The sequence below is a fragment of the Pipra filicauda genome, unplaced genomic scaffold, assembly GCF_003945595.2.
Source record: "Pipra filicauda isolate LSUMZ 115617 unplaced genomic scaffold, ASM394559v2 scaffold281_size1565311_pilon, whole genome shotgun sequence".
Lineage (NCBI taxonomy): Eukaryota > Metazoa > Chordata > Aves > Passeriformes > Pipridae > Pipra > Pipra filicauda.
This window is the reverse complement of record NW_024104400.1, coordinates 65,663-92,496: the sequence shown is the minus strand read 5'-3', so window position 1 is coordinate 92,496 and position 26,834 is coordinate 65,663. Positions and strand designations below refer to the sequence as shown.

Here is a 26,834-nt window from a genome sequence, read left to right as displayed (position 1 = left end):
GGGACCGGGACCGGGAGGTCACCCAGCGGCATCGTCGCCGGGGCAGGGGCCCTGCGCCCACCTGGGCTGGACAGGCGGGTCCTCGCCCGCTCCACCGGCTCGGGGACAGCCCCCCCCCACGGCCGCGCCCGGCGGCGGGCACCGGGCGGGGGGCACCGGGGCAGCGGGCACGGGGCTGAGGGCATCGGGGCGGCGGGTACCAGGGCTGAGGGCTCTAGGGCTGGGGACATCGGACTGCGGGCACCGGGGCTGCGTGCGCCGCGCTCGCCGCGCGCTGCCCGTCCGGCTCTGCCCGCTGCCGGGCGCCCGACGCTGCCCGGGCGTGGAGCGAGCGCCCGCCCCCGCCGCCGCCGCCTCCTCCTCCTCCTCCATCCTCCTCCTCCCCCCGGTGCGGAGCGAGCGTCGCTCCCCGGTGCGGGAGCCGGTGCCCCGGCGCGGGGTCGGGCGGGTGTGTGTGTGTGTGTGTGTGCGGGGCGGGTGTGTGCGTGGGGCTCCCCCCCCCGTACCGAGCCGCTCCGCTCCGTGCCGCGCCGAGCCCCGGGCGCGGCGGCCTCCCCCCCGCGCCCCTCCCGGGGCCGCGCCGGGCGCGGAGCCCCCTCCCTCCCTCCCCGCGCTCCCTCCCTCGCTCCCTCCCCGCGCCCGCCCGTTCCCTCTCCGGACCGGCCCCCCCGCGCGGGCCGGGGCGCGCGGCACGCCGGGACGCGCAGTCCGCGGGGCGGCTCGGCGGCTCCCGGCCCCGGCGGACGGACTACGGCTCCCGGCAGCCCGCGCGGCCGCGGCTCGCTCTCGCCCTCACACTCCGGCTGCCGCTGCCAGTGTCTCCGCCGCCGCCGTCGCCGCCGAACCGCCGCTCGCAGCGCCCGGGGTCCGACCCGCCGCCTGGGGCAGGGGCCCGCCCCGGCCCGCCGCCCTCCGCCGCCCGCCCGCCTCGGGAAGCAGGTGCGTGCCCGCTGCCCCGCGCCGCCCCGCGCCGGACCCCGGCCCCCGCTGCCCGGGCACCCCGGGCCCGCGCCGCCCCGCACCCACGGTCGGCGAGGGCAAGCGGGGGGGGGGAGCGGGCGGCCCGACCCCCCCTCCCGTCCGTCCGTCCGGGGTCTCCATGGAAACGGTCCCGGGACACCCCCGGGGGCGGTGGCGGGGCGGCGCGGGGGGGGGAGGTGCGGGGTTGGGGGGGGTCGGCAGCGTCCTGCGGCGGGACAGTGGCGGGGGCGCGGCGGGGCGGTGGGCACTGACAGCGCCGGGCGGGGGGCAGCGAAGGGGCGGCGGCGGCGGCTCCGCTCCCCGCCCCGCGACGGCGCGGCCGTGCCGCTGCCCTGCCCGGCGCGGCGGCTCCGGCTCCGGCACCGGCGGCACCTGCCGCTGCCGGGGCGGTGCGGGGGGTCCCGGGGCGGGGCGGGGCGGCCGCGGAGCGCGGCGCTCCCGGGGCGGCGGCGGGACGGCGGCGCCGGGCGCTCACGGAGTTTGGCGGCGTGGCCCGAGCCCGCCCCGGCCGTCACCGTGCCCGGGGCCGGTCCGACCGCGGGCGCCGGGCGGTGGCGGAAGAGCCCTCCCCGGGGGCAGCGCGGCCGCCGCCACCTCCATGTCCGGGGCTGCTCCGGTGCGGCAGCGCGGGGACCCGGCCGCGGCCGCCGGGGCTGCGGGACGCTCCGCCAGGGAGCGGCCCCGGGGGCAAACTGTTGAGCCGGGGGCTGCGGGAGCCGGCGCGGGGCAGCGCCGCGGGGCCTGGCCCCGGGTAGGGCTGCGGGGTGCGGGGCGAAGCCCCCGGAACGGCCGCGGGGTCGCCGTGTCCCGGGCGGGGGGGTGCCCGCCCCGCGGGGCCGTGGGCCGTGCCGCGGCCTCGCGGGGCTCGGGAGCGGGACGTGCCGTGCCGCGGGCGGGGGGCTCGGCCGCGGAACCCCCGCGGTCCCGGCCTCGGGGCGGGCTGTGGCCGGGGCCGGGGCGGTGCCGCTCCGCGCCGACGCCCCCCGCGCCCGGGGCGGGGCGGCGGGGGCGGCCGGTCCCCCCGCCCGTGCCCACGGTGATGGCCGGGCAGCGGCAGGACCGGGCTGAGGAGGCGGCGCTTCCTGCCGCTGTCACCGGGGAGGAAACCAGCCCTCCCGCGGCGGTGTGGTCGGTACCGGGAGGGGTCTTGGCTCCTCGGTGAGCGACATCGGTGCCCTCATCCCAGCCTGGGTGAGGCCGGTTCAGAGCAGCACTGGGAAAAGGTCTTCCAGGCTAAAATAGAGACGAAGCAAGTTTCTCCTCTCGCAGAGCATCTGCTCCCCAGCACCCTGGAGTCTGGGGATCAGTGCCAGGGCAGGGCCGGTGCATCCTGCGCCCTTCGCAGCTCCTCTGCATCTTTTTGGCCATTTCTGCAGCAGCCTTTCATTCCCTTCCTTCCCTTTCCTTCCCGCTGTGCCGCTTCCATCACCCTGGCTAGCCCTTGGGTTTAGCTGCTCCTGGTCCCGTGGCTGGCTGGAGGCTGTGTGGTGCCTGTCGAGGGCACTGGCTCTGTTGCTGTCACCTGGGTCTGGAGGCGCATTCCAGATGTCAGAGCCCGGGCTCTGATGGGGTTTGGCCTTCAGAGCTAACCTTGGAACCTCTGGGCTCTGGAATGCCAGCCTGGCTCCTGGGCAAAGGAGGCTGTGCTCTGCTTGTGGGATTTTGGACGATATGCACCTTGTCAGAGATATTTTTGAATGTTATCATCCCTTAATGGCTCTTTTTCAGTCCTTAAAAATTCGTGGGCTTTGATGGGGACAAGCCTGGTTGTTGCAGGCGAGCGAGGCTTTAGTGACACCAGTTGTCCAGCAGCTGGGACCGATTATCACAGCACTGCCCAGTGAGCAGCAAACTTATTTTTTTTTTCTGAAATGAGGATGGGTTTTCTCTTTTTTATTTCCAATTCATCGTGCCGAGGATATATAATTACATGTGGTGTTACTGTGTCTTTAAATCAGCTTAAGCAAATGCGTGTAGGCAAAGCCTGGCTCAGCTCCGCAGCGGCCGGGGCTGCTGTGCAGGCAGCGGGGACCAAACCCGGCTCGGGGCCACCGTTGCTGGGCACTACTCTGCCCAGACAACCACAGAGATGGCCTGGCCCATCCTTGCTGGATTTTGTGCCACTCTAGTCATTCCTGGTCCATTCTCCTACAGTTTCTGACCTTTGCGTGAGTGGTAACATAATATAAGATAAACTGTTCTCTCTCAGTTTTCTAGTTTAAATTTTTCCCTTGCTGCATATCGTGCCCGCTGTGAGTCCTGTGAGAGGGCTGTCATGGGGCTTTTGATTTAATTTTTTCTTTAATTTTTAATTTTTTTTTGTCAGCAGTTTGCTCCAGAGGGTTTTCAAAGCGGTGCTTGGAGCTGAGGTGCCCCGAGCAGCTCTCGGGATTGGCACTCACTCCAGCCCTCTGCACCTTCAATGGACACCAGGCCGTCACATATCAAAACAAATATAGTTCCTTGCCTGTGTTACTAATGGCAACGAAGAATTGCCAAAGTGAACAAACTATGGCAAGGGAAGGGAGACCTGCCTGTCACTGCAGACTGTTCCCTTCTGGCCCACCTGAGTGCCGGGAAGAGCCACAGGGCACATCTCGCCTCATTCCGCTGCTCCCGCTCCCATCAAAGTGGCCGGCTGCGCTCTGAGCACAGAATCCCACTTGAGTTTCCAGCAGCTGACCTCATTTTATATTTTGTAGCCATCCAGGGGATAAAACCCCCTTCCTTCAAGGCTTTGCTGCTCTGGGAATGAATGTTTCAGAGGTGTTTCCCGCAGGTGTGTTTCCAGGGTCAAAGTGCATCCCTCCCGGCCTTCCGCACTGTCCCCTGGCCACAGGAGCCACACGGTGCCATGGGAAGGCAGCCACTGTGTCCTCCCCATCTCCTGCTGCAGAGGGATGTGATGGCCTTTCTCCTGTTCCGTACCCTAAGGCTGGGAAGTCCCTTTCCTTCCTCTGCGCTGCTAGCCCACTCAATGCCAGCGAGGGTGGAGGCACCACCGAAGGGGCAGCATTTACTATGTCCCTAAAGGCTCCAGAGCAGCTGAGCTTCACTGAGCGACTGGCAGTGGGATCCCCAGATCTGGCTCATGCCGTGGCTGCCACTTGTGCAGGGGGAAAGGCAAAGCTGACGTTCTCCCTGAGTGAACTCGTGCTGTTGGCTGAGCTCTGGCAGTGGTGCGCCTTGCTGCCGGTCGGGTCTTTGCTTGGTGCTCTCCCACCTGCATCGAGGATGATGTGCCTGCCTGGAGCCAGGTGGAGGGAATCCTTGTGCTGGGGGATTTTAGGAGACTGGCTGCTGTTGTTTCAGTACCTGTCAGCTCACACTTGCCTAGACAGGGTGCAGCGGGGACAGTGTCCATCACTTGGTGTGTAGCTCATGTGCCAAGGCTGGGATGGGGGACAGGAAGGGTAAACACCTTGACCTCCAAGTGGTTTTAGTACTTGGAAATGTACAGAGCAGGAAAATACATGGAAAGCTTCTTGTGGGGGATCAGGGCAGCACGGTCCTACAGAGAGATGTGTTTGTACCATGGAGAAGTGGCTACCTCTGGGAGGAGCAGGGAAAAGCCCTCTTCCTGCACCAGTGGGCCTGGCTCCACCCCAGGTACCGTAAGGTGGATGCTGTAGGAGGTCATGGCTCTGGTTAATCTGATCAAAGTGAGTTAGACCAGGTGGCAACATAGCTGTGACATCTGTGAGGGCAAACACCAATAGCACCAAACTCCCCAGTGACTGGCAAACCCTTGGCTACTTGTGGCTGGCAGGTTGGTGCCAGCCTGAGAAGTTGCTTTGTATGTTTGCCAAGGCAAGGGCTTGAGGAGCTGAGAGTTGAGTCAGGTCAGGGACCTGATCCGGCCGAGGGATCTCTGTCACTGGGAGGGATGGCTTCTGAATCTACTCTGCAATGCCTTTGGAACAGCCTAACAGTGGGGTGGGAGGTGTGAGTGTGAGGGGCAGTGTTGCAGTGGGAAACAATTAGGAAGTGTCACCTCGGGCAACTCAAGTTGGGATCCCTGAGAGCCAGGGAACAGACAGGATTTAACAGGGGTCAGCACGGAGGTGCCGTGGGCTTAATTCTCATCAGCGGTGGGAGCTGGTTGGTGAAGGCCAGGGGAGCCTGTCTGCAACCCTGGCTTGGCCTGCACTGAAACGATGGTTGTCTTGGTGCTGTTGGGATTTTAGTGCAAGGAGGATATGTGTAGAGATAGTGATTAGAAAATATCCACTCCTAAAGACCTTCAACTGAGGAAACTTGTTTCCATCACCATACAGTGGTATTTCAGAAGAGAGAGTAATTTCTTGACTTAATTCAAGGGAATTTCCTTGCAATGACCAAGTCATTGCTAACCTGAGTAAAAGCAAGCTTTCACTGCACGGAAAACCTCTTCTGTTTTGCTTTTCCTGGAGCCTGGAAGAGGCAGGTTCGCAGAGGAGCATCCTCTCCTTTTGCAAAAGGATGAGAGGTTTTGCCTTAATGAACAAAACCCCCTTTTCTTTTAATTCACTGTGTTAATTTCATTGCAAGCCTCTCTGAGAGCTTGTCGTTGGAGGTGAGCGTGTTCTCGCAGTTTGCTCGCAGTTCTTAGGGCACGTTCTGTTTTGGGAGGTGAAGGTGCTTTAATACCACACAAGCTTCCCCATGCAGAACGCCGCGTTGATGTTCTTACTTCATTCTAAACTCGTTTGCTTTGGCGTTAATTAGAATTGGCTGAGCACCTATTTAGCTAAATCAAAATAAGACTGTGGTTTCATATACACTTCCTTTGGCAGACGTTGTGGATTAAGTAGAGTCTGTGCCAGGCTGTGCCCTCTCTCCCTCTTGGTGAAGCTGATCTAGGAGCTGGTATGGGTTAAAACCAGTCCAGCCAGGAAAAAGATAAAGGAAAAAAGGGTTTTAAACAGAGGTCAACTCCCTGGTCAAGTTTACCGGGACACTGCAGGGCTTCAGTAACATGACTGAAGGGGTGAGGGGAGAGAAGGGCTTCAACAGTTTCTTCAACAGCTTCTTCTACTCGAAGGCAGGCACGTGAAGCCATGCCCTAGTTGTGTTCTCCAAGGGTTTCCTACGAGTTTAATTACATCCCTTTAAAGTCGCTTCCAGCTGCACCAGTGTAGATGGGAGATTTGCTCAGTTTCCTCGTGTCGACTCGGCTAACAGTGTTCTGACCCAGGGAGGCTGCGCTTGCTCTCTCTGGTTCGGCCTTGGGAGGCTGCTCATCCCTACATTTCCCTGGTCTGCCTTCTTAAGGATGCTGTTGCTCTGCTGGTTTGTGCTTGAGCCCACATCTGGTGCTTGGCCCCTGTTTTATTCCTTCTCTGAGTTCATATCTGGATTCTTTTTCTCTTCTGTTCTTCGTTCCCCGCGAAATGCCTGTCTTTGGCACGTGTCCCACATTGTCCGTAGAGGATAGAGGCCAAGAATCCATGAAACAGTGTTGATCTCTGTCGCTGTGTCCTCCCAGCTCTCCTCTTGTGGTTGTTGTGCCTGCTCTTTGGACCAGCTCTTACTCGAGCACTCCAAAAGTGCTGTTTCTCCCAGCTCCTCGTACCACCCCGTTATCACTCCTCCCTTGCCAGGCCTATTCCAGGGTCATGCCTGATCTCTGCTTGTCCCCAGCTCCTGCTCCACGTTGTGCAGTCACACGCATCCCCTTCCCTTGTTGCACAGAAGGTCCCTTTTGATTCCTCCCAGAACATCTGTCCTGCTGCTGTGCTCGGGGGCAGAACCTTCCTCCTCCCCTTCTTTCAGTTTAGCCTAAGATGGTGAAATCCCCGCAGATTGTTTGTTCCCCTATTTCCTTTATGTTGCATTTCTCTCCAAGCATCGAAAGACTCCTCCCCTTCCTGCTCCAAGCCACCTCGTTCTCTTTGGGTATGACCCTGCTCTCTGCCTCGGCGTCTGCCCGGCTCCCCCGTCGCTATTGAGGATTTCTCCCATCTCACAGTGTGTGTTTTTAGCAGGTTTCCCCTCTTCCCCGACCTCTGATTTCCGTACTCTGTTTGCTCACTTGTGCCCTCGTACGTGCAGATGGGTCCGTCGCTTCTCTTTGGCACACCAGCTGCCTTGCCCCCGTTTCTCCCATGTGCCTGGCCCTTTTTTCCTCTCCGGCGGATCCCCACTGGCACGTTCAGGCTGCAGTGAGGACACCCGGCAGAAGCTGCGTTAGGAGGAGCCGTTCAGTCCCGCTGCTCGGTCCCTTGAGCCGCTGGCCAGAAGGTCCCTGTGTGGCTCCTTTCATGGCACAAGCTGCTGCTCGTCCCATGCAGAGCTGGTGTCGCCAGGAGTTTGTCAGGGAAAAGACATCCGACGGAGATTTGGGTTCACGTGCTGCTTTCAGCTCATTCTCACTCCCACCGCTGCACCGAGAGCATTGCTGTGGCTCTGTGCCTGCTTTACCTCTGGGGTTTAGTATTTTTCTGAACCTCCTTGATAGCATCTCTCTCCCTTTTGCAGTCAGTCCTGCTTGGTTCGGCTGAGTCCACTTGTTAGCGCAGGAGATCCTCTCTTCCTGCGCTGCCTTTTCCCTGGAGCAGCAGAGCTCCTCAATGCTCCAACACCCAGCGCTGCACGATTGGCTGCGACGCTCTCCCCTGAAAGCTCCACCCAGTCGACAGTGCGTCGTGGATGCTCCCGAATCTCTGGATTCCCTCCTGTTTTCCACCCGTAACTCCACGGAATACCAGCACCTTCCTGACGGAGGGAGGGGAATAATCCCTTGGCAGCACTGTTGGCAAACGTCTGCTCCCTCCAGACCCCCTCTTGTTTGAGGCTTTGCCCCCTGGACCCGCCACACACTGCCTTAGTCCTGTTAAGCCTCGGGGGTGTCAGTGCTGTCACAGACCATCGCCTTGGTACAGCTCTGCCTGGCGGCTCCCGGCACTGGAGGTTCCTCTGGAGGGAGGAGAAAAGTGGGGGAATGTTTCGAGGGATGCTTGTGTGCATGTGTGCGTGTGCGTGTGCGTGTGCATGTGTGTGCCTGTGTGTGCGTGTGTGTGCGTGTGCATGTGTGTGTGTGCATGTGCATGTGTGTGTGTGCGTGTGCATGTGTGTGTGTGTGCGTGCATGTGTGTGCCTGTGTGTGCATGTGCGTGTGTGTGTGAAGACATTTGTGCAAAACTCTTGGGGTAGCCAGTGTTTTTTTGGCAATAATGTTGTTTAGTGCAAGGATGAGTGGATTCTGTCCCAAGGCACTGCTGATTCCTTCTAGCCCTCTCCCAGACTTGTGGCATCCTGGGGCATCGCTCCGTGTCTGCCTGGCAGCGAAGCTGGGGATGAGTTTCCCAGGAGCACTGTTTAAGGGATCATCCCGGGGAGAGTTCTGAACCCTCTGTTTCCCTTTTGCAGGCAGAGCGGCCCCTCGAGCCCCAGCAGGTCCCAGAGGGTGAGGAGCAGCTGTCATGATCTCTACAGCACCTCTCTACAGCGGGGTGCACAACTGGACCAGCACAGAGCGGATTCGCATGTGTGGCCTCAACGAGGAGAGGTGAGGTGCGTGGGTGGCGGGCGGGGGGGAAAAGGAGAGAGGAGAAAGTGACTTGCTGGGGTCTGAAATGGCCTGAGGTGCAAATGAGCCGCAGGGAGGGTTTGGATGTGTTGGCTGTGATGGCACTGCAGGAGGGTCCCCACACCCTGTGCCTCCAGCAAAGTCTCTGCAGAGGATCTGTTGCTTGTGCGTGGCTGTGTTGCCTCCACAGCTTTGATGGTGAAGGCCAAGTTTTCTGCATGTGCTATTGGCTTTACCAGACCTGTGCTCTCAAAGCTAAGGAAGGAAAAGATCTTGAACCGAGAGCTTTTGGTGACACAGGAGAGTTTGTACCAACCAAACGATCAGATGGGAGAGTTGTGACTTGCCACCAAACAGGAGATTAGGGAGGATTAGTGGCTGGGAGGCAGAATCGATCAAGCCAAGCTCCTGGCAGTCCCCATGGCTTTGCATCGCCTGTTCATTCCCGTGGCTCGGGGGTCTTGTTCTCAGAACCGACCAGTTTGTGGCTTCCTCAAGCCCACCACGTCTGTTCCACACGTTTGCTGGAGCCAGGGAGGTTTTTACGTGTGCAGAGGCAGCGCGTGGCTCTCATTCCTGGCCGGGAGTGCCGAGGGTTTTAGCGGGGCGTCCCCCGAGGCCGCTGGATCAGCGGTGGGCAGGGACGAGCCGCGGCTCTGGCTCGGGGCAGAGCTGATCTGCCGCCCGCAGCACCGCCGGGCGCCCTGCGCCACGCAGATAAGGGCTGCGATGGCGATACCCGCCGAACCTCTCGGCGCCGCTCCGAGCTTACAATAGACGTCAAATTTTGGAGTGTCTGGGCAGAGGGGGCTGAGCGGGCGCTCCCTCATCCGCGATCCCCATCCCATCGCGGGCAGCGCTTGTGCCCCGTCCGCGCGGGCCCTACCCCGCGGGCGGGCATCGCGGGCGGGCATCGCGGGCTGCCCCGCGGCCGCCGCCCCGGGAGGAGCCTCGGCAGGGCCGGGCGGAGGCCGCGCACCGCCCTCGGGGCTGCCCCGGGGCGGCTGCCGGGGGCTGGGCGGGGGGGTCCCTGCAGGTACCGGCGGGCCGGGAAGCGCCGGGAAGCGCCGGGAAGCGCCGTGCCCGGGCGGGCCCCGCGGGGCCGCGGGCGGGCGGCTGCGCTCGGGCTCCCCCTCGCGTTCGGCCGCGGCGCCGCCCCGGCCCCGCGGGGACCGCGCCGGGCCCGGGACCACCGGCACCCCCGGGACCCCCGCCCGCCCCGGCCCCCCGGCCCGCCCCCCCCCCCCCCCCCCCCGCCGCGGGCTGCGCCGAGGCGGCCCTGCCCCGTCCGCCGTCCCCGCCCCGCGGCCTGTGACGGGCGTCCGGGGGAGCGCTGGGAACGCCGGCGTGGTCGGGAGCGCCTGGAGGAACTGAGCGAGCTGTCATCGACCCGAGGGTCGGTGCGGGCGGCACGGAGGCAGCCGCGAGCGGGGTCCCGGCGCTGCGGGTACGGAGCAGGGTCCCAGTACTGAGGCAGCCCGGAGCAGGGTCCTGATGCAGGGGGTGTGGAGCAAGATCCCGGCACTGGGGGTGCAGAGCCCAGGGAGGAAGCTTGCACCCATAGCTCATGTCTCTGACTTTGCTGTGAAAGCCCAGGATGTAGGGACCAAATCCAGCTGAAATCATGTCATGTACAGAATCCAGACTTGATCTGTTTTATCCTGGCACCAGCAGCTTTTCCCAATGTCCCTTAAACACTGGGGAAATGCTGTCCGGTGAATACTGCCAGGGCGGGAGTGTCCCAGGGAGGTCACAGTCCTTGTCCTGAATCGAGGCTTTCCACTCAGGAATCATATTCCAGAGTGAAAGGGTCAGACATGCTGGTCAGCAGGACGTGGCACACCGGGATGGCTGTGGACACCTGCTGCTCCTATCTGGGCCACCTGAGTCCAGAGAGCTTTAGCACCGGAGGGAGATCCCACAGCCAGCTTTGCTGGGCTGGGGGTGCCAGGGCAGGGAGCAAGCAGGAGGAACAGGAATGAGGTGCCTGTGGAAGGGGAGACAAGCAGGATGAGGCTCAGGGGAGGATGGGACTGGAAAGGTGTGATGGGTCAGAATGGGAAGCAGAGGGGACAGGAGTGGGTGTGTGGCTCTGGGCTGTGGCACAGCACAGTGGGGAGGGCTGGGCTGGCTGTGGGTAAGGAAGGTGCACAGCTGCTGCCCTGTCCCACACAGGGACAGGGAGGGATGGGGTGCCGGGGAGGGTATTTTGGGGTTTTGTAATGCTGTGTCTTTTTCCTTGCCTAGGAGAGCCCCCCTTTCTGATGAGGAGTCTAAAACGAGCAGCTCCCAGCATTTGGGGTCTCAAGAGTTTTGTGTCAGCAGCAGCCTTTCCGAGGTGAGCCCTTTGCCTGCACGGCAGGGTCCAAGAAGGCCATTCCCTGATGGAACAGGCCAAACAGAGCTATTTGCTGCTTCTGCCTCTGTGTCCTGGGTGGGAAGATCCTGCCTGCTTCTCTGGGAGCCACTTGCATGGCTCCCAGGAACACCTTCTCCCTTCTCGTTGCAGGTGGAGCTCACAGCAGTCAGCGGTGGTAGCAGCAGTGCCCAGGGGCTGGATGCTGATGGCAAGGTGGAGGAAAAGCTTGGACCCAAACTGGAGGAGCAGCCACCTGATCCCAACCCAAACCCGGAGAGTGCAGGAAAGACTGTGACAGATGATGCCCTGGGCCCTCTGGCAGGTCAGGGGGATGGCAGAGGGCAGGAGCCAGCAACCCCCAGAGCTGTGGAGGAGGAGAGCAGTGGTGCTGACACTGCCTGGACACCAGCAGATCCTCCCAGTGACAAGCAGGCTGATGCTGCCCCAGCCTGCTCCGTGGCTCCAGAGAGCGAGTCCGCTGGGAAGGAGAAAGCCCCCCCAAGCACTGTAGCACAAGGGCCAGGCGTGCTGGCAGAAGGGACGTTGTCTGTGGTTGTCTCCAGCTGCAACACCTCTGCCTCCACTCCTGCCACCTTCACATTGAACAGGGTGTGCTTTCCTCCGTCTCAGGCCCCTGCTATGCAAAAGCTGCCCCTGTCCTTCCAGGCTGGTGCGGTGCTAAGCCCGAGCCAGTCTCTGGTGTACATCCCCCCGCCCAGCTGTGGGCAGCCGCTCAGCGTGGCCACACTCCCGGCCACCCTGGGGGTCTCCTCCACACTCACCCTCCCTGTGCTGCCTCCCTACCTGCACGAGCGTTGCCTGCCAGGCATTATCGCTTCCCCAGAGCTGCGCTCCTACCCCTACACCTTCTCTGTCACCAGGCCCTTGGCTTCGGATGCCAAAGTGGTGTCTGTGGAGGTGAGTCAGCTCAGCTGCCCTCCGCCCTCAGGTGGAAGCGGTGCCCAGGCTGCGGCCGAGAGTGCTCCCCTGTCCAGTGCTGGCCCGGCCCTGCCCTCTGGCCCAGCCCTGCCCTCTGGCCCGGCCCTGCCCTCCAGCCAGGCTCCACCGGCAGCACCGGCAGCACCGGGTGGGAGTGCCGCTCCCTCCTCCGGCACCACAGCGCAGGCCAGAGCTCCGGCAGCTCCCGAGCCACACGCTCCAGGGGCTGCCACTTCCCTGTCTCCTCTGAAGTCCCCTCCCCAGCTGGAGCGTGAGATGGTCTCATCCCCAGAGTACAGTGAGATGCCCCTCGATCTCTCCTCCAAGTCCAACCGCCAGAAACTACCCCCGCCCAGCCAGCGCAAGACTCCCCCCATGCCCATCCTCACCCCCGTGCACACCAGCGGCAAAGCCCTGCTCACCACCGTCCTCTCCAAGTCCCAGCGCGCGGCCCAGGCTGCAGGCAGCAGCGTCACCTCGTGTCTTGGCACCACCCCACCCTTGGTCATCTTCCCTGAGTTTCTGCGCAACGGCGAGCAGGGCTCCTGGGTGAAGAACACCACGCTTATCAGCACCATTCCCGGCACCTACGTCGGCGTCGCCAACCCAGTGCCCGCCTCGCTGCTGCTCAGCAAGGACCCCAGCATGAGCCTCGGCAGGGACCCACGCCACCTGCCCAAGCAGGAGCCCATCTCCATCATCGACCAGGGCGAGCCCCGCAGTGCCAGCGTTCCCTGTGGGAAGAAGGCCAACCAGGTCATCGCGGAAGGACAGCAGGATCCTGCCAAAAGACTTCATGGCAGAGTTGCTTCAGGAGCTCCTTTGTGTCAGTCCAAGGACATCTCCACCTGGAATCCCGTCCAGGGAAGTGTCTACCCACGATGCCCTGTCAACGGAAAACCCTCCAATCCTCAGCTTCTGCCTCTGGGCTGGTCTCCTTACCATCAAACCCCTCTGCTTTCCATCGGCATCTCCACAGCAGGACAGCTGCCCCCAAACCAGAGCAGCCCCTGCAAGCCAGCTGGAGCAGGTGAGCTCCCGGCATTCCCGAGTGTGCAGCCCGCAGAGCCCAGCACGGCTGCCCAGAGCCTGCTGGAGGGGCTGCCCCGGCTCTCACCTCAGGAACGGGAAGCTACAGCCAAGAGCAAGAGCTGCCGGGTCTTGCCCAAGCCCTACGAGGAGCCAGCCAACCCAGCCCCGCTGGAGGCAGGTCCAGCTCTTCAGACCACCGCTTTGGATGGGAAAGGGGGGACAGGAAAGCTGGACAACGCTCCGAAGAGTCAGGAGTGCACCCAGCCGGAGGCTGGCTCCGGTCAGGAGGGCAACGCACAGACTGAGACTCCCCAGGGGAACTGTAGCCTCAAACAGTCAGATGCAAAACCCAAAAACCAAGTGTTAGCGGCATATTTGTCACACGACCTGCCCGTGGCTGGGCAGCAGGGCCTGCGGGTGGTGCCGGAGGTGCCCGCGGAGAGCCAGCGCAAGGAGCCGGGCTGTGAGGGCTCCCAGGAGCCGCCGGCTGCGGAGCCCCTCCCTTGTGTGCGGCAGGTGGATCTGTGCAGGGTCAAGAAGGAGCGAGTGGAGTGTGACGTGTCCTTTCCGTCTGTGACCTGCCTGCAGGCCGGGGCTGCTCCCCAGGCCTTCACCGAGGCCAAGCTCAAAGGAACGGGACAGATCAAGCAGGAGGGCAGCACGCGCTGCAAGGCCAAGCGGCAGCACGATGGGGATACCAGGCAGAGCCACAAGAGACTGAAGTGCCAAGGCCAGGATGGCGAGGAGTCCCCGAGCAAGTCAGGGAGCCGGAGCGTGCATGGCCGGAAGGTGGGTGGGACAGGCTGGGACTGCTGGGTCATGGCAAAGGTGGGGCTGGGGGAGAGGAGGGAGCACTCATGGTGGGGGCGGCTGAGGGCACAGGGCATTCTACCCATGCTCTGGGCATTGCCTGGCTGTGAGGGAATGTACCTGTGCTGCAGGTTATCCAAGGCAAAAATGGATCTGGAGTGTCAAAAACGCTGGAGGGCACCGGTGTGATGAGTGGGGGACGGAGTTTTGTCTCTTCTGTGCTGCTCCAGCTCGGTCAGTTGGCAGCTCCAGCTTCAGCCTGTGTCCTCCCTTCACAGTGGCAAAAACACCACGACAATCCACATGAGCTCGGCAAGCGGGAAGGCCGAGGCAGCCTGGGCTCCATCACAGATCACAACAGCCTCAGGGTAAAGCGCAAGCGCAGGAGGCCAGCGAAGAACGAGTGCCCATCTCCGGCACACCGAGGGGACGGCCATGAGGAAGGTACTCTTGGGAATGGCAGGGGGTTGCTGCAGGGTCGGGCTGCCTGAGGGGCCAAACTGATCCCTTAAGGGATCTTAAAGTTCATCTTGTTCCACCGCCTGCTGTGGACAGGGACAGTTGCCACCAGCCCAGGTTGCTCCAAGCCCTATCTAACCCGGCCTTGGATGTTTCCAGGGATGGGGCATCCCGCACCTCTCTGGAGAACCTGTGTGACAGGGTTTTACCACTCTCATTGTCAAAAACTTCTTCCCTATATCCAACCTAAACCGATCTCCTCCAGTTTAAAGCCATCCCCCTTGTCCCATCGCAGCAGTTCCTGCTGTGGGAGCACTGCACTGCCCTTCCCAGGCTACAGGCCCGTGATGTGTTTTCTCAAGGCTCGGTTTTCCTCACAGGTTACCTGGAGAAGAAGCCCAAGAACAACTTTCGGGATTTCATTCCGGTGGTGCTGAGCAGCCGGACGCGCAGTCAGTCAGGTGAGTTGGTGTCAGGGCCCCCAGTGGCAGTCCTGGTCGGACTGGGAGCATTCCCTTTTCATGTGGCCTTGTCTCTGTGTTCTGTTCTGCTTTAAGGCTTTGTCTTGTGGAACCTCTTGGCTTTTTTGTCACCTAGAAATCCCGCTTTTTTGCAGGAAGCATTGCTGGCTCTTCTGCTGGTGTGACGGGAGAGTGTGATGTGACCAGTCAGGAGATTTTGCCATTGCTGGAGGAGGATCAGGAAGAAGAGGAGGAGGAAGAGGAGGAGGAGGAGACATCCTCAAAACATCGCAAGCTGCGCAAATCCCACAGGACATCCCACTGCCACAGCCGCAGGGACAGGGACAGATCTGCGTCCGAGAGGAACAGCTGTTACACGAGGAGGACCCGTGAGCTGCCCTGGAGAGCAGAATCACCCAGGCAGCTGTGGGAGCCCAATGAGGAGGAGGAGGAGGAGGAAGACGGCCACATCAAAAGGAAGAAAAGGAGACGGCAGAAAAGTCGGAAATACCAGACAGGGGAATATCTGACTGAGCGGGAGGAGGAGCAAGTGGGCTATCCTCACCGGAGGCGGAAATCCAAAGGAGGTACAACCTGGGAAGGGGGTTCTGGTGCCAAACTGGGAACCAGTGTGGGGATTTTTTGTTTTGTTACAGTGAGATTTTGGGGGGATTTTGGTTTTCAGGTTTTTTTTTTTGTAATGATGAAACTCTGTCATTTTTAATTACTTGATGGCTACAGCATGGGCCACTTCAATCAATTGGCTCTTCTTTCAGAAACATTTGCAGTAAATTCCAGAGCAGTAAACAGCAATTTATGTGGCTAATTAGACACTGATCTTACCCTCAGATTAAGACAGAGGGCGTGGGAAAACAAGAATGGGACGAGGTAGCACAGTGGAATATTTCTGGACAAGCCATGTGCCTCTGGGAGCACTGCTCAGCATTCTGGGCTAGCGCAGAGGGACGTGGAGCCATCACGATTCAGCTGGGCTGCTCTTGGCTTTGTCTTGCTTTGTGAAGGCAACTTGCAGATTTGCACCAGGGAGCAGGAGGGTGAGAGGATTAACAAGAGTGGAGTGATGGAGGAACCCTTCTGTGCTGGTTTGGAGTTAACCAGCAGGGGAAATGAACTCAACTCAAAGGAGAGATTATAAGTCAGAATAACAATTTACTAAAATAATACAGTAAGTACAATCATACAAACAAACAATTGGTCTTAACCCACAAAACCCAAATGTATAACCCAGTACCCTGGGGCATGAACAAAGTGGTGTTCCTTGGGCCCCGCTTGAGTCCAAAGTAAAGGGAGAGGGGAAGAACCTGCTGGTGGGAGAGCTGTTGCAGTCTGGTCAAAAGTGGTGATTGCAGTCCAGTATAGGGTGGTGGTCTAAGTCTGGTTGAGAGCGATGAGCTGCAGTCTTCCTCTGGATCCCACGAGTGGGTTAAAAATGTTCCAAGACTCCAAGATTCAGGCAGGAATGCTCAGTACTTCCCTCAGGGCGGGGAGTTCCACAAAGGGTGTGAGGACAAGAGCATCCTCCATCTCACAGGCCTCTTAACACCTAGTTTATAGCCTGAGGAGTCAGGCTCTATGGGCAGAGGGTGCAAATAGTCTATTGACAACAGTTTCTGGGAAATGGCATGGAAGGCTATAGAATACACAGTTTTGGGTTACACCCATACCATGACGAACTAGTCTCAGCTGTCCTAACTAGGACACCTTCTCTGTGCTTTGTACGTGCGAGGAGGAGCACGCCGTGCGCCCGCCTGTGCCTGTCTCTGCTCTGCCACTGCTCTTGCTCCTTCCTCCACAACTGCCAGACCTAAACCTAAAACCATGATCAGCATTTCCCTGAGGGCAGCAGTCCCTACAGTCCCCTCTCCCTGTGCAGGGACACACATCCCTTGGTGTCTGATGGCTCAGTGTGTGCCTGTAGCTCGTAGCTGTGTCCGGGGTCACAAAGGCAACTTCTGCAGGGGGGAGAAGTTGTCAGGGACAGCACTTCTGCCAGCCCTCCACAAACTTGGGCTGTGCTCTTGGAGGGGATGTGGTGGCCACAGACCTGTTGCCTTCTGCCACATCCAAGCTCAGACTGACACTTCTTGAGAGAGGCTGAGGTGCTGCTGAGCCGCTCTGAGGAGCAGAGGTGGCCGCTGTCCTCCCACCAGCTGATCTCTCAAGCCGGGTTTCTGCTTCAGCAGTGTTACACTATCATCTCATTGCCTGAGAGCCTCTGTCAGACCAGGAACAAAGTTTCAAATGGGCTTCCCCACATCTTGGCTATCTGGGGGTGCTCTCAGGATGCCTCCTGTTCAGAATAGGAGCCTGGAAGGAAGTTTGAGTGCAGCAGCATTCAGAAGGGTTTTCTCCAACAGGTTTACCACACGTGTTGAGAGTGTCTGCCTGTCAAGTTTTCCTCAGGGGGTGCTTGCTTGGCCCTCAGATAGGTAAACTGCAGTAGTTTGGATTCAGAAGTTAGGGCTGAAGCCACCTCCAGTGGCACTGGAGCCTGAAGCGTCTGTTTTGAACTGATCTTTTACTCATTTCATTGAGTGTCAGTAAGTCTTGTGCTGCAGGGTTGAGTGAGCAAGATTCACCCTTTCAGGATTTTTGCAAATTTTGGCCACATCCTTTTCTACCTTCTCTTCTCCAGACTGAGGAGTCACAGTCTCTCTTGTTGGGTGACATCTCCACTCCTGCATCATTTTGGTTGCCTTTCCCATTCCCACTCCATTCTTCCTGAGGTGTGGAGACCAGAACAGCACAACAGTACCTGAGACATGCTGGCTTTGAGATTTTGTTTGTGGTTCTGCCGTGGTATCTTGTCCAAACACATTTTTCTGTACAAGATCTGTGGTCCCTGCTTCCTAGCAATAGCAGGACATAAGTGGAAGTTATGTGTGGTACTTGATGTGGAGGCTTCAGAGTCTCAGCATAGTGTGGAATCTGAAGATGCTGCTCCTGGAGATCTACATAACCTGCTGTGGCACTGGAGGCAGCATTGTCCCTAAGAGATGGAAAGTTTTGTTCCTGCAGTTTATCCTCTTGGTCCCTTGAACCAACCCACCTGGACATCTCCCAGTTCCCCACCTAGAAATGAAATGTTTGTTCCCGAACAAAATGCCCAAAGCTCCTCATTCCCATTTTTCGTTTAGATTTTAGGCACCGGAAGCAGAAGGAGTCTGGGAAGGGTAAAGGCACAGAGCTACAGCTGAGGAGCAGGCTGTCCCCATCCCCCCGGAAATCTCAAGGACGCACAGACTTTCGGAATGGCTTCTTCCTGGAGCACTCTGACAGCTCTCCCGTCCAAGAAGAGCTGGAGAAACCATCAGGAAAACGCAAATGCAAAACCAAACACCTGGCAGGGATCTGTGATGAGGGGAAGGTATGGCTTGGAGGGATGTGGGGAAAATGTGTGGGGAGAAGAGGGAGAAGGGGTCTCCTGTGAGTCACGTGTCAAGGAGTTGTATTCCTTCCTTTCCCAGGGGAAAGGCTGCTGCAACCAGCCCAAAACATGCTCTCCGAAGAAGCCCCAGGACTTGTGGACACTTTGTAAGTCCCATCGGGTCAGCCCAGGGAGCTCCCCGGAATCACCCATGGCCCAGAACGTTCCTCCTGGAGCTCGGCGGCTGATTGTGAACAAGAACGCAGGGGAGACCCTCCTGCAGCGAGCGGCTCGCCTGGGCTACAAGGTGAGTGCTGGTGCCCCCCTGCCCTGTGCCCCCCGCCGGCTCCCCCAGGCCAGTGTGTGACGGCCACCGTGCTCTCGTTGGCGCAGGACGTGGTGCTGTACTGCCTGCAGAAGAAGAGCAGCGACGTGAACCACCGCGACAACGCGGGGTACACGGCCCTGCACGAGGCCTGCGCGCGCGGCTGGATCGACATCCTGCACATCCTGCTGGAGCACGGCGCCAACGTGAACTGCAGCGCCCAGGACGGCACCAGGTGAGGGGCACGCCTGGGCAAGGGCAGGTTCTTCGGGAGGAGCTGTCAGTCGTCACTAAATCGGTCCTAACCCAAACCAGAGCGTTTCCTTAGCAAACGCCCGGTCTCTTTCTGCTTCCGTCCTTGCAGGCCTGTCCATGATGCAGTAGCGAATGACAACCTGGAAACCATGTGGCTTCTACTTTCCTATGGTGCTGATCCCACTCTGGCCACGTACTCTGGGCAGACAGCAGTGAAGTTGGCCACCAGCGATGTGATGAAGCGCTTCCTCTGTGGTAGGTGCCAGGCGTGGGGGTGACAGCGCTCCCGTCCTTCCCCTCTGGCAGCGTGCAGGGCCAAGTCTGGGTGTCAAAGGGCTTGAGCAGCAGGTGACTCATCATTTTAGCTCTGTCCTGTCACACAAGCGTGTTTTTACCACCCAAACTTTAACTGTAGAGTTGTATCTTTCCTATATAAGATACAAGTCACTTTTCAGTCTTCAGTGTGCAAGGAGGTTACGGTGCTGTGGTCACACAGCTAAAGACAGTGCTCTGCATGGAGACACTGTTCCACAGTCCCTGGTTCTGCTGCCTAACCTAAGTGAGCATATTTTTGCTGCCAAATAGTGCTGCCTTCTGTGCAAAAGCAGCACTGCCCAAATGCTGCTGCTGACAGAAAGGGCCATTTTGGTTCCCTATGGCTGCGTTTGGCACCATGTATGTACATGCAAGATGAGTGTTGTGGGTTCTCCCAACAGAAGGGACAGCCAGAGTAGTAGTGGTCCTCAGGTACAGACAAGACAGAAAATCTCCAGTGTCCAAAAACCCTGTTTACCCACTGTCTGAGCTCCTCCAGGCTCAACTCCACATGCAGGTGTTGGGGGGCTGATTTGGAGCTCAGGACCACCCTAAGAACCTTTCTTTCCAAGCCACTTGATGTTGTCAGTTGTTTTCCCTTTTCAGCTCCCATTTCCTGACCTGGGGCCTAGGGTGATGTCCTCTCCTGAGCAGGGACACCCTTCCTGCAAGCTGTGGTTCAGCCTTTGCCCAAGTGGGAAAAGCAGGAGGGGTGGAGCAGCTCCCCCCCAGATCAGTGGATATGCACGCCAGGATTGTGCTTTGCTCCATTAACCCTCTCGATTCTCCCTCTCTAGATTACCTGTCAGATCTCCAGGGCCGCTCCGACGGAGACCCTCAGACAGCCTGGGACTTCTACAGCAGCTCTGTGCTAGGTGAGTGCAGTCTGAGCCGGGTCACTGACAGCAGCAGAGCAGGAGGTGATGCCAGGTAACAACACATCGTTCCCTCGGGTTTGTCCACATCCCTCCCCACTCACACCTTGGATAGAGACTTTTCTGTGGTGTTACATGCTGGGAGTTGCTCCTGAAAGGGATTTTTTCTGTGGGAAACTGCATATGTGCATCCCTCCAAGTGCAGGACTGGGCTCCCAAGTGCTGCTGGTAATTCCTGAGGGTCTTTGGATATCAGTCTCAGAGCATGTCATTCTCCTGGCAGTTCTTGTTGCTCCCTTGCTAACCAGTCACCAAAGTAAACCCAAGGAAGGTGAAGGACATACTCTTTCCTTCAAGCTATAGCAGTCTTGAACTTCCGTGGTTTCCAGAGCTGCCCATCCCTCTCCTCTGCTTTGGAGGGGAGGTGTTTATCCAGGGGAGGTCCTCTTCTTACAACACCAGGCATTTCCCAGTGAAGATGTTCTGGATCTGGCATGGGCCTGTGGCACAGTGGAGTCCCTCCAGCTGCTGGCAGGCTGAAAGGCTGCTTGTTGATTTTAGTTGCTCACCTTCAGTGTTTCCAACATCCTTCTAGAAATGAAAAAAATCTGATACATTCAGGAGAGTGCTCTTGGTAGAGGACTTATCCTTGGAGGACCCTGATGTCTCTCCATTCTGGAACAAGAGAAATTCTGCACTCCTAAGAGCACTGTTTGTAGGCTTTTGTACCTCAGGCCTGCCAAGGAAACGGTTGAAACCTCAGCCTCCTTCCTCGAATTTTCTTACTCTTGAAGCTCTCACCAGCCTTTATAAAGGAAAAATAGCTATTCTTGGTGATATTTTTAAAGATATTACTCTTTTTGATTTATCACTGGTTCCCACTTGGATTTCTCTGATAAACAAGGAAGGAAAATGGTGTGTGAATTCGTGGATAGGAGAGTTTGGCTCTATTTGGTCACTACTGAGTTCCTAGTTGCCCAGAGAGCTTTGTGCTTGAGTTTTGGTATCTGCTTGTGTCCTTTCCTCTGGAAGCTCTTGTCTTAGGCTGTAGGCTGCTGTCTTCCCACATTTCTGTTTTCCACCCCTGTAGGCAAAAAGAAAGATGTTGTTTCTTCAGTAAGCAAACCATCACTGACTCTTTAGGTGTTACTTGGGGGTGGAGGAGGACCGGGATGCCACAGTGATGGCAGTTCACTGCTCAAAGGGCCTTACTTGGATCCTTGGCTAACACATGGAAAATCTCCACAGGGAGAGCTGGGGACTGCACTTCTTTTCCTGCGCCTGGACCTTCATTGAGCTTTTCAGAGTATTTCTTTATTTGGGAGTGGTGAAAGACCACCACACGTCCAACCTCATCCAGTGGGACTTCACACCGAGTCCTGGCCGCTGTGGATATGTCTCTGCTGGGTCCCTGTTACTCACATGGTGCCATCTGCCAGGTTTTCCTTCTCTCCTGGGCAACCTGAAGCTGTTAACAAGCCAGACAAATTCCACACTGATCTGCCTCTACCCTTCCCTGGAGGCATCATTTCATCCTTTCTGTACTGGAAAGTTCCTTCCAGTGTTGGTTGGGCTGATGTTCACACCTCTGGTGCTCCAGGCTTTAACAGGTACCCCTGTGGAGAACAGAGGTTCTCCCAGACGTGGGGGCGATGATCCCTGGGGAAATGTCAGCTGCAAAAAGGTTCTGGAGCCCCGTGGCTTTGGTGTTGCTTGTAGGGTATTTCCATCTCTGGCTCAGGGAGACCCCAAGATGGAGCTGTGCCATGCTGCTGTCCAAGGGCCGGGCACGCCATCCCTCCTTCTGCCCCATCCACGAAGCATTCCCCGTGCTGCCTTTGGGAGGCTGCCCGGCAAGGCGGGAGCTAACCCAGCTGGGAAGTGATCCCTTGCCCTGCCAGGTCTGTTCCCAGCAGGCACAGGAAGGGACCTTGCTCACCATCCTCCTGAGATCAGCTTACAGCAGCGGTGCAGTGGCGGTGTCACCCTGTGTCACCTGCGCTCTGTCAGGCACTGCCGCCGGTTGCTGCCAGTGCTGCAGGAAAAGCAGGATGCCCGAGTCTGAAACATGGGGTTGGTTTCTTTACACCGTGTTTACTGGGTATCCTGAAATGGCTCAGATACCTCAGCAGTTGCCTCGGGTCACCTGGAGTGGGTACAGCCCAAGGCAGGTTCTGCTCTGGAATAACCAAGCTGCTCCCAGTTGTCACAGGCAGCAAACAGCTCCTCCCAGATCATCCCTTTGGAGTCTCCCTTTCCATCAGCTCTACCAGCTGAAGCACTGCTCGTCCCTCAGTGTAGAGGAGAAATCCCAGGCCCTGCTCGAGCTGTTGCTATTCTTTGAGGCAGGAATGTTGTCCACATTTTCCTTGAAGTCTGCAAATCTCTGGGGGCAGAAGGATAATGAGGGAAGCCAGGGTGTGGGATCTCTGAGGTCCGAGTGTGGAAAAGTCATCAGTGTCCTGGACTTGGTGCTGCTGGAGCTCCAGACACAAAGTCCCACTCTGGGGTTTGTCTCCACCTGGGACAGACATTGTTGTGCCTGATTGTCTCCTGCGGTGGTACAGGATGTTCCTGTCCTTGTCCCAGCCTTCGCTCTCCTGACAGACAGGACTGAGCTTTCAGGACAGACACTGGGCCGTATTTTTGCCACTTTAAATGCATTTAATTCTCTTTTTCCTGCATTGCTCAAGAAACTTGAGGTTTTTCAGTGCTAATATCTGAGCTTTGCCAGCAGCGACATCGGATCAATATCCGTGTCACTTATTTTTGTCCTATTCTACAGCGAATTCTGACGATTTCAGCACTCTACTTTTCTGTTTCTTAGGGATTTTTTTCCCTTGGCAGCACTAATAAATGACTCTATTTTTCTCTGAGACCCTGCTTGAACCAGTGTCTCCTGTCATCTGCTGTTGTTCCTCTACTGGAATCCCATCCGTGCCGGGTGAGCAGTCTGGTGTGTGGACCTTCCTCAAACCAGAAGATTTTTTGTTTGTTTGTTTTTAGCCTTTTCTCTCATGCATGGTGTTGAACTTTTACACAATTGGTTTATTTGTTCACCAGCACATTGGGTCTGGCTGCTCTCTATAGAATCTAGACTCTATTTTCTGGAAGTTTTTGGAGTATTATCTTACTGGTACAGAACCACTCTGCAAAACCAAGACTATTCATACCTCTTAATAATAAAATCCAGGCAGCAAGCTCCTTTTCAACAGGAGCTTTTCAGATTGGTGAATAAGAAATTTGACTGTCTTTAAATGGTTTATGGATCCAGCATGCTGTTCTCCATCTCCTCTGGACTCGAGTCCTGCTGGAGCTCAGGTGCCTCCTGGAATAGCCAGCTTTTATCTGCAGGGTGGATTCTATAAGTCATAGAATCATGGAGTGGTTTGGGTTGGAAGGGACCTCAAAGACGGTTTAGTTCCACCCCCCTGCCATGGGCAGGGACACCTTCCACTGGACCAGGTTTCTCCAAGCCTCATCCAACACTTCCAGGGATGGGGCAGCCACGGCTTCTCTGGGCAACCTGTGCCAGGGCCTCGCCACCCTCACAGAGAGGAACTTCTGTATATCTAACCTAAATTTCCCCTCATGTTTGCTTGGTTGGATTACTCTTTGTTGGCACAAACAAAGACTGTCCTCCCTGGTGCTGGCTTCTCTGGATCACCTTCTGGATGTTCTGAGGGTGGGATCTGGGTGGAGAAGCTCTTGAGCAGAGCACTTGCTGTGCCTTCCTTAGTAGGGCCTGTGCAGGCAAAGCCTCTCTACATCCACCTCCTACCTCACTGTTCCAGGCTCTTCCAGGCTGAGGAGGGCTGTGCTGGCATGGCAGTGGGGCCAAGGCCAGGTCAGGGACAGTCTGGGGTCTGCCAGTGGGGTAGCTCATGGTGCAGGTTGTGCCCTGTCCCACCTGTGGGATCACGGCACACCTGAGGTTCCTGCCATGACTTGGGATGTTCTTTCCACGTGACCTGGTCAGCAAACAGAGTCTCACTGTGCAGAGCAGCCAACGCTCACTCCATGTACCTCTGGGACGAGAGGCTGGGGAGAGCAGGAGAAACACAGCTCACATGTGGCTGCTGGGGTGTTGTGGGAAGGTGCTCGTGGGGTTGTGGCAGTGGCCAGAGCCATCCCCAGGGAGTGCCAGCACTGGCTGCTGTGTGACTGTGAGTGGTGCCAACCTCTGTCCTGCCTGTTGCAGAGGGGAAGGACACCATCGGCTGTGACCTTCTGCTCAACCCTCCGGGGAGTTCAGATCAGGAGGAAGAGGAGCAAGAAGCAGACAACTTCATGTTTGAGTTCTCAGACAAGCCACTGCTTCCCAGCTACAACCTCCAAGTGTCCGTCTCCCGGGGGTGAGTATCCTTCCCTGGAGCAGAGAGCAGTACCACGGGGGGCCACAGCCCTGGCACAGGCGGCACCACGTCCAGCACGTCAGTCATTCCGACAGGGTGAAGAGCAGTTGGTGTATCTCAGGTGGTTATTTTCACAGAATCATCACAGAATCCCAGAATGGTTTGGGTTGGGAAGGGTCTTAAAGCTCATCCCATTTCAACCCCTTGCCATCCACCTTCCACTATCCCAGCTTGGTCCAAGCCCTGTCCAACCTGGCCTGGGACACTTCCAGGGATGGGGCAGCCACAGCTGCTCTGGGCAACAGAGGGGAAGTTGTGGCTGCAGTGCTGAGGAAGTTGGGGAAGCAGCGCTGCCTCGCTTGGGGCAGCCTGGAATGTTCTCAGGGAGCAGGAGAGGCTCATCAGGGTTCCCCCCCACGCAGTCCTGCTCCGTGGGCAAGCACATCCTGCTGCCTGTGCCATGCCTGTCAGGAAGCTCCCCTTTTTCCTCCCTGGCAGGTGGGCACTGTGCCTACAGCCCCCTCCACCCCTAACCCACCGTCCTCTTGCCGTCCTCTCAGGCCCTGCAACTGGTTCCTCTTCTCGGACGTGCTCAAGCGGCTGAAGCTGTCCTCACGCATATTCCAGGCCCGCTTCCCACACTTGGAGATCGCCACGCTGCCCCGGGCAGAGTTCCAACGCCAGGTGTCCCTGAGCCAGGTGCTGGCACAGGAGGAGGTGCCGGCGAGCCCCGAGCCAGCGCCGGGCACGGCGGAGACTGTGGAGCTGGTGCACTACGAGCCCGAGCTGCTGCAGCTGCTGGGCTCGGCGGTGGAGTACCAGGCCTGGAGCAGCTGACGGGGACGGGTTGCTCCCGGCATCACGAGGCAATAATAAGGACCAAGGGGAAGCAGCTCTCTTAGTGCCAGCAGCAGGGACCCGAGTCTTTGGGCAGCCACTCCTCCTCTCCTCAGGGTCTCCTGCAGCTGGGGAGGGAGGACCCTCGCCTCCAAGGACTTCCCGGGATCCCTTGGCCACGAGCAGTGGCGGTCGGTCGCTGCCATCCCATCCAGCCCCAGTGGGTGATGGAGCCCCTCCACGGGGCTCACGGGGCAGCGAGGGGTGGTGGGACCTGCCGCCCCTCCCCGCTGGACCCCCAGGAACTGCGCCTCTCCGTTTGCCCTCCCCCTCCCAACGTCTTCCATAGTATTTATTTAATTAGTATTTAATTTGTAATGTTTTCTTTGTTTTTGCTGAGTCTGTATCACTGTGATGGTGAGCTCCGGGCCAGGGGATGAGGCCGTCCCCCAGCCCTTCTCCAGTGTGCCCCGAGGCTGGCCAGGCCCGGAGGGTCCTGGCCCTTGCAGCCTGGGGACAGCCCCTTCCCTTGGCTTTGGAGCTGGCTCCTGCCACCGGCACTCAGCCCCAGCCGGGAGCCAGCCCCACTGCTCCATCCTCTCCCGGGCTCTTTCCTCCATCTCATTTGTGCTGCTGCTCCCCGTCCCAGGCGGCTGCCGCCCGGGCAGGGGCAGCCCACGGCCCCCCAGCACACCCCAAGCTTTGGCAGCTTGTCCCCCTGCCCCAGGGACTGTCTCCACGGCAGAAGCCCTCTCCTTGCCCCGCTCCCCACCGGTGTCCCCGGGAGCATCTCTCCGGGAGGGAGCGGGCACGGGCAGGCTGCTCCGCTCCGGGGCCGGTACAGTTTTATTGTACAGGTGCTAACAGGACTGAGGACGGGACAATCGGGGGATTTCCGGCTCTCCCCGCTCCCCAGCGGGAGCCTTGGGTGGGGTTTTTTTGTTGGTTCGTTTTTTTTCTTTGTGTTGTGTTTCTCCCCAGCCAGGGCAGGCGTGTCCCCCCCTTGGACCCTCACTGCCAGCCTCCCCCTGGGGGCCCGGCAGCACCTTCTTTAAGCCGAGGGTTTTTTGCCTTTGGGTGTGTATTCTGGTTGCTCTTTCTGATTTCTGTTTTATTATATGCAGCAACAGGCTGTGGTGTCAAAAACACTGATGTACAGAAAAAACCTGCATCAGGCCCAATGTCTCCTGCCCTTTCTTCTGTGTCCTGTGTCTGGGCAGGTTTCCACGTGTGTCAGCTCGAGCCTGTGGCTCAGGGAAGGGAGAGGGTTGGCTGTGGGGGCTGTGGGATCTGCAGGGCCCATGTCTCTGCACAGGGTTGAGCCAGAAAAACTTGGGGGCACTCTGCTGCCCGACCTTGCTGATGGGAGTTCTGCAGACAAGCCTGGCCATGGCCAGGTGCCACCACTGATGGCTGGGTAGCCCTGTCTGCCCTCAGCATCCCCCCAGCCCCATCCGTGAGGCAACCAGTCCCTGTCTGGCTTCATTCACCCCTTCAGGAGCAGAGGGAGCTCATGGGGCTCCTCTGGGTATTGTTATTCTTTTTCCTTGTAAAGGGTAGCAGGAATTCCCTGATGGGGGTAAGCTTTGGAAGGAAAGCTTTGGAGGAAAGCTTTGCTCAGGGACTACCAAGGACTGACTCCCCAAGGGGGAACAGTGCTGCTCCCACTGCTCTCAGCACTGGAGCCGTCAAGGAGGGTCCCAAAAACAGAGGGGAGAGAGGCTCGTGCAGGTGCTACTACCCCCACCATGCTGGGGAGGTTCCTCCTGAGGCCAAAGAGGTGCAGGGGGGAGCAGCAGCAGGGAAAACTCACCAAATTTATGATCTGAAATGTTCTCTCAGAGGCAGGTGGGTGGAAGGGAGGGACCTGAAGGGATTCAGCCCGCACCGAGCCCAGGGATCTGAACCAGAGGAGCTGGAGCACCAGAAGGCA

General features: G+C 58.6%; 1 protein-coding gene across 1 annotated transcript; it reads left to right on the top strand.

The window, feature by feature from the left end:
* The first annotated feature begins 895 nt into the window (after window positions 1-895).
* Window positions 896-26,078, top strand: BCORL1 (BCL6 corepressor like 1). The gene is made up of 14 exons (XM_027734297.2): window positions 896-939; window positions 8,332-8,470; window positions 10,739-10,829; window positions 11,001-13,610; window positions 13,910-14,075; window positions 14,471-14,551; window positions 14,707-15,138; window positions 17,710-17,939; window positions 18,040-18,246; window positions 18,333-18,499; window positions 18,629-18,774; window positions 19,632-19,709; window positions 23,911-24,064; window positions 24,625-26,078. The coding sequence occupies exons 2-14, from the start codon at window positions 8,385-8,387 to the stop codon at window positions 24,899-24,901; spliced, it is 4,725 nt and encodes a 1,574-aa protein (XP_027590098.2). The 5' UTR covers window positions 896-939; window positions 8,332-8,384; the 3' UTR covers window positions 24,902-26,078.
* Window positions 26,079-26,834: the final 756 nt, after the last annotated feature.